At 52.2% G+C, this 12,132-nt stretch overlaps 2 protein-coding genes across 2 annotated transcripts; one reads left to right on the top strand and one right to left on the bottom strand.

Annotated features, from left to right (window-relative positions):
* Positions 1-260: 260 nt before the first annotated feature.
* ATEG_03924 (DUF3429 domain-containing protein) lies at positions 261-1,386 on the bottom strand (the record flags this gene model as incomplete). Its single annotated transcript, XM_001213102.1, has 4 exons — positions 261-680; positions 735-959; positions 1,058-1,114; positions 1,168-1,386. The coding sequence occupies 4 exons, from the start codon at positions 1,384-1,386 to the stop codon at positions 261-263; spliced, it is 921 nt and encodes a 306-aa protein (XP_001213102.1).
* A 1,023-nt stretch (positions 1,387-2,409) lies between these two features.
* ATEG_03923 (membrane morphogenesis protein VPS13) lies at positions 2,410-12,105 on the top strand (the record flags this gene model as incomplete). Its single annotated transcript, XM_001213101.1, has 4 exons — positions 2,410-9,849; positions 9,905-11,528; positions 11,591-12,007; positions 12,065-12,105. 4 exons carry the CDS (start codon positions 2,410-2,412, stop codon positions 12,103-12,105), a joined length of 9,522 nt encoding a protein of 3,173 aa, XP_001213101.1.
* Positions 12,106-12,132: the final 27 nt, after the last annotated feature.

The raw sequence follows: 12,132 nt of genomic DNA, 5'->3' as shown, positions 1-12,132 counted from the left end.
TATATATCATACATATGAATACAGAGCACTTCCATCAGACGGTCCTACAAAGTCCTAGCAGAGTAACAAAGGAAACCCGGCTGACGCCGGATCGTGGATTCGCATGTAATCTACAGGCAAATGAACTCATCACGTAAACACAACAGCTGTCTCGTCCTGTTCCGACGAGGCAGTTTTCGATTATACACAAGTGGATTCCTCCCCCGCGCTGTTACCCCTCAAGATTGCATCAATCTCTCAATGCGACGCCGAGTGTCCATTTACTCAGACTCCTCAGCCTCGGCCTTGCGGGCGGCCTCGGCCTCCTCCTTCTCCTTCTTCTTCAGGAAGAGGAGCGCGTTGATCTTGTCCGTGATGCTGTGCTCGGTGCTCTTGGTGGCGATCTGCTCGCGGCCGACCAGGCTGGCCACGATGCTGGCGCCCACCACAAAGGTCAGCACAAACCGGTACATGCCGTACCAGTGGGGGGCCCGGCCGTGGGCGGCCGCCCGGGCGTCATTGTAGTACAGGAAGGTGAACGCGAGGAACTGGCTGATCAGCGCGTACTCCACGGGGAGGAGCAGAGTCGGCCAGGCCACCGCGGGGGCAATCACACCGGCCGCGTAGCGCTTGTAGCCGTACTTGCCGCCGTAGCCGGCCCATTCGAGACCCCAGTGGATGGCGCCAAGGAAGGACAGGATCTGTAGTGGTTAACATTGAGCCTGTCGGTGATAGGGCATAGATGGGTGACTTACGACAGCACCGTAGCCGACCTGGATGGGCTCGAGCATGTGGAGCATCAGCTCGGCGCTCTGGCCGGAGAAGATCAGGCCATCACCGAGAGCGGCGGCGCGGTTGGTCTCGTAGGCCAGGTACACCGTCTCGAGGGAGGTCGCAAGGTAGGGGATGACACCGGCCATACCGAGGTAGAGAGCCTCCTTGGGGACTTCCTGCAGGCTGAAGGTGTCCTTGATCACTTTCTATGGCGCAAAACATGATTAGTCCATTGAAGAAGCAAAGTCGGCTCTAGCGAAGTAAAGAGATAGAGAGAACGCCAATAGACGTCATATGCACGTACAGCCTCGGTCTTGATGCCGGCCATCATGTCAGTGTCCTCCTCGGCGACCTTGCCGTCCTGAGACCATATCAGCAATTGATTCGAGAAAAGGACGCCATTCACCCTCTCACCTTGGGGGTAGTGGAGGCATGGCGGACAAGCGCGGTGGTGACGGGCTTGCGAGCAGCCAGAGCCAAGCTGGGAGAGGTGGTCGGGCGGGCGGGATAGCGAGCGGACGAGGTCAAGGGAGCCTTGAACACATTGTTGGCGAGGGTCGAGCGGGCCACCGAGGCGTTGGAGCTGGAGATCGCCCGGAGCACGGAGCGGGTAGCAGCGGTTCTGTACAGCATGGTGATAGGGAGGGCAGCTATAATTTTTTCTGACCCCGAATTGGTCCGGGAGGAAGTTGATTAGCCGGGCAGGTTCTGGAAAGCTCGGACGGGGTCACAGGCCGGGGGAACGTACCCAATTGAGCTGGAAACCTGGCAGGTAGGATGTAGGAGCGGAGATGAGGGTATTCACCCAGGAATTGGTCGAGATTGGACTCGTGGGAGTGGAGATTGAAGGCCGAGGAGACAGAGCTGAGGACGACGAATCGACGAGATGATTATGCTGAGGTGCGGTCATGGTCGGGTGTCCGGCGAGCGAAAGAGACCTAAACCGCAGGTTGTCCCGCGGGTATGCCGCTTATGTCAGGCCGTCGGGAGAAACAGGCCCGGGAACGGATGAACTAACCCCGTTGGGCACCACGAGGGAAGGGCTGGTGCCCTAAAGCAGTCTAAACCGCAAACAGACAGCAACCCGCATGGGAAGGACGAGCGACCGACGTCACTGCCCTTCCCCCCCCCTTATTATTATTATGACTGAGGTACTGAGGTGGACATGATTGCGGCCAAGTCCAGGCACCTTCCTGATCAATCAACCCAGCTTTATCTTTCCACGCAATTGGATGGGCCCTCTCGTTGATACCCAAACTCCTCTCTCCAGCTGTCCTTTCATCTCATCTTCCATCTACGTCGTCGACTCCATCCTCAGCTGATCGCGCTCCGTCAGTCACTGTTCGGCTGTATTACGTCTCCTTCCGTCTCGCAGTCGGCCCGCATCCTATCGCGTGCATCGCTGAGCCATCTTCCTGCATGGCTCTGGCTTCTCTTTTCAGCGAGTATAACTAGAACTCGCCTTCAGCGAGGTGAACTTCCCTTATATTCACCTTCAGTCTACTATCTTTTGTACCGAGTTTCGATGTTCTCGTCTTTGCATTGTTTTGCTCCGTTGACTCGATCCATCTACCCCAGACTTCACCTGCTGACATCTGTACAATCGCAGTAGGTCGGCTCCCTGGGTTATTCACTCTCTCAAGGTAGACCGCGACCATGTTGGAAGGCGTGGTAGCCAACTTGCTCAACCGCTTCCTGGGCATCTACGTCAAGAATTTCGACGCCAAGCAACTCAACATCGGCATTTGGTCTGGCGATGTCAAACTCCGCAATCTCGAGCTGCGCCGCGAAGCCCTAGACCAGCTTCGTCTCCCCCTCAACGTCGTCGAAGGCCATCTCGGTGAGCTCACGCTATCCATCCCCTGGTCCAACCTGCGAGGGAAGCCCGTCAAGGTCGACATCGAAGATGTCTTTCTCCTCGCCGCCCCCAAGGAAGACGCCGACTATGACCCCGAGGAAGAGGAGCGAAGGGCACAGACCCTCAAAATGGAAAAGATCGAGAGCGCCGAGATTCTCAAGGATCGCAACGCAGAGGGCATGAGCCAGGAGGAACAACGCCGGAACCAGAGCTTCACCCAGAGTCTCGTAACCGCCGTCGTTGATAACCTCCAGATTTCCATCAAAAATGTGCACTTCCGCTACGAAGATTCTATCGCCTCTCCTGGTCACCCGTTCGCCGTGGGCCTGACTTTGAAGGAGCTCAGTGCCGTCAGTACCGATTCAGAATGGAACCCCACGTTCATCCAGTCGACCTCCGGAACGACGCATAAATTGGCTATCCTGGGCGCCCTTGCAGTCTATTGGAACACGGATGCAGAGCTCATGGGAACGGGCCGAGGTTCGGATGTCGGTGCTGAAGCGCAAGGCACAAGTCATGCGGAGTTAATGGAACGGCTGCGATCCGGCATCGACGATGAGGAAAATAAGCAGTTTATGCTCCGTCCCGTCAGCGGCCGTGCTGGCTTGGAGCTGGACAAATCCGGAAAACATGACAAGCCCGCCGTCAAGACCCGACTCTTATTCGATGAGCTCAGTTTTGTCTTGGATGATCACCAATATCGCGATGCACTGATGCTTGTGGACTTGTTTCACTACTTCATCCGCCATCAAGAATACAAAAAGTTTCAACCAAAGTGCCGACCGAAGGAAGATCCCCGCGCATGGTTCAAATTCGCCGGAAATGCCGTCCTCAGCAAGATTCACGATCGGAACAAACGTTGGACCTGGGATTATATCAAAGAACGTCGGGATGATCGGATCGCATACATCAACCTCTTCAAAAAACAGAAGAGGGAGGGCTCCTTATCAGGATCGGATCTTGAAGAATTCGACCGATTACAGCATAAGCTTAGCTACGAAGATATTCGATTCTGGAGGTCATTGGCCCGAAACCAACTGCGCAAAGAGAATGTGGGCATCAAGAAACCTCCACGAGCTCAGACATGGTCTGAGTGGATCTGGGGTACAAAGAAGGAAGAGTCTGAGGAGACAACCATGACCGAGGAGCAACGCCAGGAGCTTTACAACGCTATCGATTGGGATGAGAAGAAAGCGATTGCAGAAAGTGTCGATGTTCCGCGGGAATGGGTGAAGCTTCAGGTGAACTCTGGCCTGAAAGCTGGCAGTTTCACGCTCAAGCGCGACCCTCACGGAAAGGCCAATGAAGTCATGAAGCTCGTGTTCGACGATCTGCGAGCCAAGGCTCTACAGCGTCCCGACTCTCTCTTCCTCGATGTTAACCTTGGAGGACTGAGAGTCTACGATGGAACGACCGAGGGGAGTCTCTACCCTCAGATCGTCAAGGTGAAAGACTCCCTTCCAGTGCCAAAGAACCGGTTGTCCCAGATCTCGGGCAATGAGGAACTGGAGTCTGAAGTGGGAGATTACAGCTTGGGCGATGACGATACTCTCTTCCACCTCCAACTTGAGAAGAACCCACTCGAGAGTGATGCCGACTCAGTGGTCAAGGTCAAGTTAAAGAGTATTGAGGTCATCTACAACCCCAAGTTCCTAGTTGAGATTGTCAAGTTCTTCGAGCCCCCAGAGCGCCACATGGAGTCGATTGGTGCCCTTCTGGACACCGCTGGAGCCACCGTGGAAGGTATTCGGCAGCAAACCCGAGCTGGCTTGGAGTTTGCCTTGCAGGAGCACAAGAAGGTGGACGCGCAGTTTGACATCCACGCACCCCTGATTATCGTACCGGAAAGTATCACCCAAGAAAGCTCCCTGTGTCTGATCCTGGACGCCGGTCACGTTAGCGTGAACAGTGAGCTGGTCGACCGACAGACCATGAAAGACATCCAGTCAAAGCAGAAGCGCCAATACGATGAGGGCGACTACAAGGAGCTCGAGCATCTGCTGTATGACAGGTTTTTGCTCAAACTTGATTCCACCCAGGTGCTTATCGGCCCGGGAATTGAGATTACAAAATCGCAACTCAGCTCAGATGTCGCATCGAAGAATTTGCACATCATTGACCGCATCAATGTCGACTTTGTTCTAGAGCTGTGCATTGTGCCAAAGGTCACGGAACTCACGAGAACTCGGATCTCTGGCCATCTTCCTGAACTCCACGCATCAATCTCTGATACCAAGTACAAGGGCCTGATGAAATTGATTGACATTGCCATACCCAAATTTGATGAGGGCGGTATTGAGTCAAACAAAACCACCAAAAAGCCCGAAGAGGCGGCAGTTGTCGGTAACAGGGCCAGGTCATCATCGTTCCAACCTCAAGCTCTGAGGGAACTACCTGTTGTTGATGAGGATTCTGACGATGAGAATGAATCGGATGATGAACAGACAGGAAAGGGCGCTGACCAGCCCAATATCCATCGTCGTGACTTTGAGTTCAAGTTCACTGTTGGCCGCCTTCGTGGTTCCCTGTTCAGATCTGACCCCTATGACCAGTTGGCCGAACATCTACTGGTCGAGCTAATAGCGGAGGGATTTCAGTTGGACTACTACAAACGGCCCTTTGATATGGTAGCTGAAATTGTCCTGAAGTCGTTGAGCGTGGATGACTACATCGAAGAAAACCCCCTTCCTGAATTCAAGAGGATAATATCCTCCAAGGGCTTTGATGCCGACGAAGAGAAGGATCTATTCCATCTCAAATTCGTCCGCGTTAATCCTGAGTCTCCTGAGTTCCATTCTACCTATGAAGGGGTAGCGATGAATCTTGATGTGTCCGTCTCGACCATCAACCTCGTTGTCACCAGGAAAACTCTTCTGACACTACTGGACTTCATACTCCTCACCTTCACAAATCCCCAGCAGCAGAACGATCAAGATGCCCAGTCTGATAAGACAATCCAAGGAACCACCGCGGAAGAACAACAGCCACAGCAGAGTGGAAAGATCCGCATCAAGGCCGACCTCAAGAGTATCGCGCTCATACTGAACAATGATGGTGTCAGACTAGCTACCCTAAGTCTGAACACCGCTGATGTTGGCATCTTCCTTGTTGGTCGTTCCATGCTGATCCAGTCCCGGATTGGAAGCTTGACCTTGATAGACGATGTCAACACGGGTGCATCAGAAACCTCAGACCTTCGAAGACTTCTGACTATTGAGGGCGATAATTTTGCGGACTTCAAATACGAAACGTTCGACCCCGAAAGTTCCACCTATCCAGGGTATGATTCGGAAGTCTTCTTGAGATCAGGCTCCATCAAGATCAACTTCCTTGAAGAACCGTACCGGAAAATCATCAATTTCTTGGTCAAGTTTGGCAAGATGCAGGCCATCTTCAATGCAGCCCGCCAGGCTGCCGCAAATCAAGCAAACCAGCTTCAGCAAAATGCATCCAGGATGCGATTTGACGTCGTTGTTATGACACCGATTCTTGTCTTCCCCGGTGTTGTAAAAGATGATCGTCCACGTGATACCGTGACTGCTCATCTAGGAGAGATTTACGCCAAGAATGAGTTTGTCCCTCTTGAGGAAGATGACAAAGATAGTCCTGCTGTCAACGTGATTTCCAGTGGTATTCGCAACATCCGGTTGACCTCGAAATTCCACTTCGCAGGAGGTGCAGTTGAGGAACATGAGATGATCCAAAAGGTCAATTTGGACTTCAGTATATGCTATCTGGAACATCAGCAAAACAACCCACGTCCCGATATCGAGGTGGAAGGTTCCATGTCGCCTATCAACCTTCGCATTTCCCAGAAGCAGCTCAAGTTCCTCCTGGAGTTGTCCAAGAAAGTACCTGGTGCTTTTGCAACCGATACCGAACAGCAGGAGTTGGAAGCCATGCAGGCTCTTCCATCTTCTGTTACAGAACCTACCAAAGAGGCCGAGTCTAGAGCAGTCCAAAGTAGAATTGACCAAGACCAATTGTCACCACAGACAACACCCAACAAGGAGACTTGGGTCAGGTTGGATATGATCTTCAAGGTTGACAGCGTTGGCTTGGAGCTCATTCTTGGTAAAGACGACGAGCCTGTTGGCCGTTTGGAGGACTCGAGTTTGTCCAAGTTTTCGCTCAACGATACCAAGGTCAAATTGCGCATGTTGACTGATGGCTCCATGGAGTCTGAACTGTTGATCCACTCCCTCTCCATTCGTGACAGCCGCAACAAAGACACAAATAAGTTCCGGAAGATCATGTCGTTGATCAATAACGATGTCCAACAGCAATTCATGGCCAGCGTCTCGATCTCACCAGGACCAGAGAAGCATCTTATAGCGATACTGAATATTGACAGCCCCCGGATCATACTTGCCCTGGACTACTTGTCTGCACTGCAATCGTTTAGCAATTCTGCGTTTGCCACGGAAGAGCCAGTGGAAGAGGAAGACGGCAACGAAACCCCTGATGAGTCTGAACCCAGGTCCAGTACTGCTGATAGCACTGATGCGTCTGGTCTGATGTCTCCGTCGAACGAGGAGGCTCCCGGTCCCGCCCAGAAGATGACGATGTCCTTCAGATTGAATCTGGTAGATGCCCAAATCATCACGATTGCAAACCCAGCCATCACCAACACGGAAGCAATAGTGCTTGGCACAAAGCAGTTGCTATTCTCCCACCAACACGTTTCCACTCTCCAGATCACAAAGGTGGGCATGTTTTTGTGTCGTATGGACAAGTTTGAGACCAGCAGGCTTCGGATTTTGGATGATTTCACTCTAGAGCTGTCCGTGGATAGCCGTGCGCAGGAGAAGGCGTCCTCCCTGACGTCAATCAATGTGCATATCGAGCCACTGGTCCTGCGACTCTCTCTTCGAGATATTTTGATGGCGATACAAATCGTCAATAAAGCGTCTGAGATGAGATCCCGAGGATCGCACGAAGTGGAGACCGGCGAAACCAAAAGACTATCGGATGCTAAGGCTGCAAGCATGAAGAGTTCGAGGAGACGATCAGTCGGCAAACCCACCTCAACCGCAGTTGCACCAAGAAGTCATCGTGGCTCGAGTGCGGCCGAAGTTCCCGAACATCACCGAGTCCCTCAACGTTCGGCTATTCTTAAGAGAGAAGAGCTCAATGCCCAGATTGACGGTCTAAGAGTGATCCTCATCGGAGATCTTCATGACCTTCCGCTGCTCGACTGGAGTGTGAAGAAATTCAATGTTGACGTCCGTGACTGGTCATCTACACTGAGTGCGGACACCAACTTTGACACATTCATAAACGTGTACAATTTCTCCAAGTCGGCCTGGGAGCCTCTCATCGAACCTTGGCAGCTTGGCTTCCACATGGCGAAGGAAGTGAATCCAGACATACTCTCGATCGACGCCTACTCGCACAAGACCATGGAACTCACGGTTACGTCGGCTACTATTGCCCTGGCGTCCAAGTCCTTGCAGTTCCTTTCTACAGACGAGGACGTCCTCTCGAAGCCGAGAGGCGCTGATGCTCCCTACCGGATCCGTAACCATACTGGGTTTGACTTGCATGTTTGGGCTGACGTTAGTGCGGATGAAGAAGGTCCAGCTGCTCGTCTCGCTGATGGCGAGGAATATCCTTGGCGATTTGAAGACTCGACCGCTATGCGTGAAAATCTTGCCCCTGAAGGGCACGCTGGACTCGTGGGTGTCAAGCTCGAGGGCAGTGGTTTCGAGAGCGTAAGCCGCATCCCTGTTGTACGAGAGGGCGAGATTATGTACAGTCTGAAGCCCAAGAAAGATGGTGTGCTGCATCGACTCCTTGTTGAAGTGAAATTGGGAGCGGACAACGTCAAATACATTACCTTCCGCTCGCCACTTCTGGTTGAGAACAATACACAGATACCCGTGGAACTGGGCATCTTTAGTCCCAGGGAAGGCCATCTGTTGAAGATAGAGAAGATTCTCCCAGGTGACTCTCGACCTGCGCCTGTTGGGGCAGCGTACATGCATTCTCTTCTCATCCGCCCTGACCAAGGGTTTGGCTACGACTGGTCCAATGAACAATTGCATTGGAAAGACCTTTTACGTCGGCCAACGCGGACGATCAAATGCATGAGCGAAAGCGGGCAACAAGCACCGCCTTTCTATTTCCAGATGAATGCTACCTACAACGAACGAGATAGCCTCACCAGTGCTTATCCTTACATGCGAGTGAGGATTTTCGCTCCTGTCGAGATCCAGAACTTGCTACCTTACGATTTCAAGTACCGCATCTACGACAAGAATACTAAGAAGGATTGGACGAATTTCCTTCGGAAAGGGGGTGTGAGCCCTGTCCATGTCGTTGAGTTGTCACACCTCCTGCTTCTTAGCATCGACCTGCAGGATAGTGTGTTCAGACAGAGTGACTTCTCTATCATTAATGGAAACGCCCAAGATTTCAGACGAGAGCATGATTTGTCCTTGAAAGATGAGCGAGGTCGAGAGCTGATACTGAAGCTTCATTACTTCAACATTCCTGATAGCGGAGGTGCCTTCAAGGTCTCGATATACAGTCCCTACCTCATCTTGAACAAGACTGGCCTCCCGATGGAGATCCAGAGCAAAGCCTTCCTGCAATCAGCTCGGGCAGCCGCCGGACAAGGGATCAGAGCCGACTCGAGGAGCGGTGGGAAGGCTCTTCCATACATGTACTCTTACCATACCGACGATCCGAAGAACCGCTCGATACTGAGAATTGGTGGCTCTGCCTGGAGTAAACCGCAAAGTTTCGAAGCCATCGGGAGCACGTTCGAAGTTGTCCTTCCTGACAAAAACGGAAAATGCGAATTCCACTCCGGTGTGTCTGTTGCTGAGGGTCAGGGCAAGTACAAGCTGACGAAGGTTGTCACTCTCGCCCCTCGTTTTGTCCTGAAGAACAAGCTTAGCGAAGATATTTTGGTCCGCGAGCCAGGATCATCGAACGTGCTCACCCTCAAAAGCGGTGAACTGGCGCCTCTTCATTTCTTGCGCCAGGTAGCTGAGAAGCAGCTATGCCTGTGCTTCCCCGGTGTGAACAACCAATGGTCCTCTCCATTCAACATTGCCGATATTGGGACGGTGCATGTGAAGCTAGCAAAGGCAAATCAGCGGCAGAGATTGATCAAGGTCGACGTGATCATGGAGGATGCGACTATTTTCCTTCACTTTACCTTTGAAAACAGAAACTGGCCATTCTCCATGCGGAATGAGAGTGACATGGAATTCATTTTCTATCAGGCGGTAGGTATTTCCTTTATGTTTACAAAAGGATATTGGGGCTAACAAGGTACACTAGAATCCGAACCTGGAAGAAGACGACGAAGATACTAGGAGCAACGGATGGCGGCCCATTCGTTATCGTCTCCCCCCTCGGAGCATCATGCCTTACGCCTGGGATTATCCTGCCACGAAGAACAAATCACTCGTGCTGACATGCAACGGCAAGGAGAGACATATCAAGCTCGCGGAGATTGGTAACCTTATGCCGATGAGGATACCACCATCGCAGTATGGCGGATCGCAGAAGATCATCGATATCAACATTGTCGCCGATGGGCCCACGCAAACCCTTGTCCTGTCCAATTTCAAGGCATCAAAGAGTATCTACAAGCAACAGAGTGGCCAAACCTCACAGGCCAGTCTGAGTGCCGGCTTTGAAGTCAAGGAATTGGACTCTGACGTCAACTTCAAGGCCCAGCTTCGCTTGGGCGGAATTGGCATATCCTTGATCAATCAGAATCTCAAGGAACTCTTGTATATGACCTTCCGCGAGATTGAGATCAAGTACCGAGAATCCAGGGTGTATCAAACTCTGAGTAACACGATCAAGTGGATTCAGATCGACAATCAACTGTATGGAGGCATCTTCCCCATGCTGCTGTACCCCAGTGTCGTTCCGAAGACTGGGAAAGAGATGGAGGCGCATCCGATCTTCCACGCTATGGTCACTCGCGTTAAAGACGATTCTTACGGTGTGCTCTATATCAAGTACGCTACGGTGCTTATCCAGCAAATGACCTTGGAACTGGATGAGGACTTTGTGCTTGCCATGCTCGATTTCGTCAAGGTTCCCGGAGCCTCATGGTCTGAAGAACAAGAAGGCACACTTTGCGACGACACACTCAACATTCCCGAGCCGCGGAATGAAGATGCTGGGCAAGACGTCTACTTTGAACTTCTCCATATCCAGCCTATGCAAGTTGACATCTCCTTCATGCGGACTGAGCGTGTGAACGTTGAGGATACAATGCAACCGTCCAACCCGCTGATGTTCTTCGTCAACGTCATGACGATGTCCATGGGCAATGTGAATGATGCACCGGTCCGATTGAATGCCCTGATGCTGGAAAACGCGCGTGTATCACTGCCACTCCTCGTCAGCAACATCCAGAGGCACTACACGCAGGAGTTCCTTGGTCAGGTCCACATCGTTCTTGGTTCTGCGGACTTCTTAGGGAACCCGGTCGGTCTGTTCAACAGTGTTAGCTCCGGTGTTGCTGCCATTTTCTACGAGCCGTATCAAGGTCTCGTTATGACAGACAAGCCGCACGAGCTTGGCTATGGCATTGCGAAGGGTGCAACGAGCTTCGTGAAGAAGTCTGTCTTCGGTCTGTCTGACAGTATGGCAAAGTTTACTGGCAGTATGTCGAAGGGTCTTGCAGCTGCCACACTGGACAAGGAATTCCAAGACAAGCGACGCATGTCCAAGTACCGCAACCGGCCGAAGCATGCGCTGTATGGTATCACTGCCGGTGGCAGTGCATTTGCCACCAGCCTGGCTAGTGGAATCGGTGGCCTTGCCCGTCATCCCCTCCAAGGAGCGGAAGAGGGAGGTATTGGCGGATTTTTCCAGGGTGTTGGGAAGGGTCTCATCGGTTTGGCTACGAAACCCGCCATCGGTGCCTTTGATCTTGCTTCAAGTAAGTACCAACAGTATCTCGTATCGTGGCATGTGAATGATTTGATACTGACTACTTCCCAGGTCTTGCCGAGGGTGTCCGAAACACCACGACCGTGTTCGATGCGGAGGGCCTTGACCGCGTCCGGCTAACTCGATTCATCGGCACTGATGGCATCGTACGCCCGTACTCCCAGCGGGAGGCTCTGGGCCAGTTCTGGCTCAAGACGGCTGACGATGGAAAATACTTCAACGAAGACTATATTGCTCATCTAGAGCTCCCGGGCCGAGACATGCTGGTCATGTTGACCTACAACCGCATCATGCTTGTGCGAACCAAGAAGCTCCAGACTGAGTGGGAGATCCGTCTCCGCGACATCCAGACCATTTCGAAGGAGCGCACTGGTATGAGTATTACGTTGAAGGGCGGCACCAATGGGCCCTTCATTCCGGTCCAGGACGAGAGTGCTCGCAACTGGCTCTACCGGCAGATTGCAGTTGGTAAGTAACCTTGTCTGTGTCTAGGACTTGATGAATCATGCTAAGATTTCGATACAGCTGTCAATGCCTTCAATGAAAAGTATAATACTCGGAGTTGAAGGAGCTCCCTTTTCCTTCTTTTTTTC

This window comes from Aspergillus terreus, genomic scaffold, assembly GCF_000149615.1.
Source record: "Aspergillus terreus NIH2624 scaffold_5 genomic scaffold, whole genome shotgun sequence".
Classification (NCBI taxonomy): Eukaryota; Fungi; Ascomycota; class Eurotiomycetes; order Eurotiales; family Aspergillaceae; genus Aspergillus; species Aspergillus terreus.
Note: the sequence above shows the minus strand (reverse complement) of the source record. Positions and strands in the feature narration are given on the sequence as shown.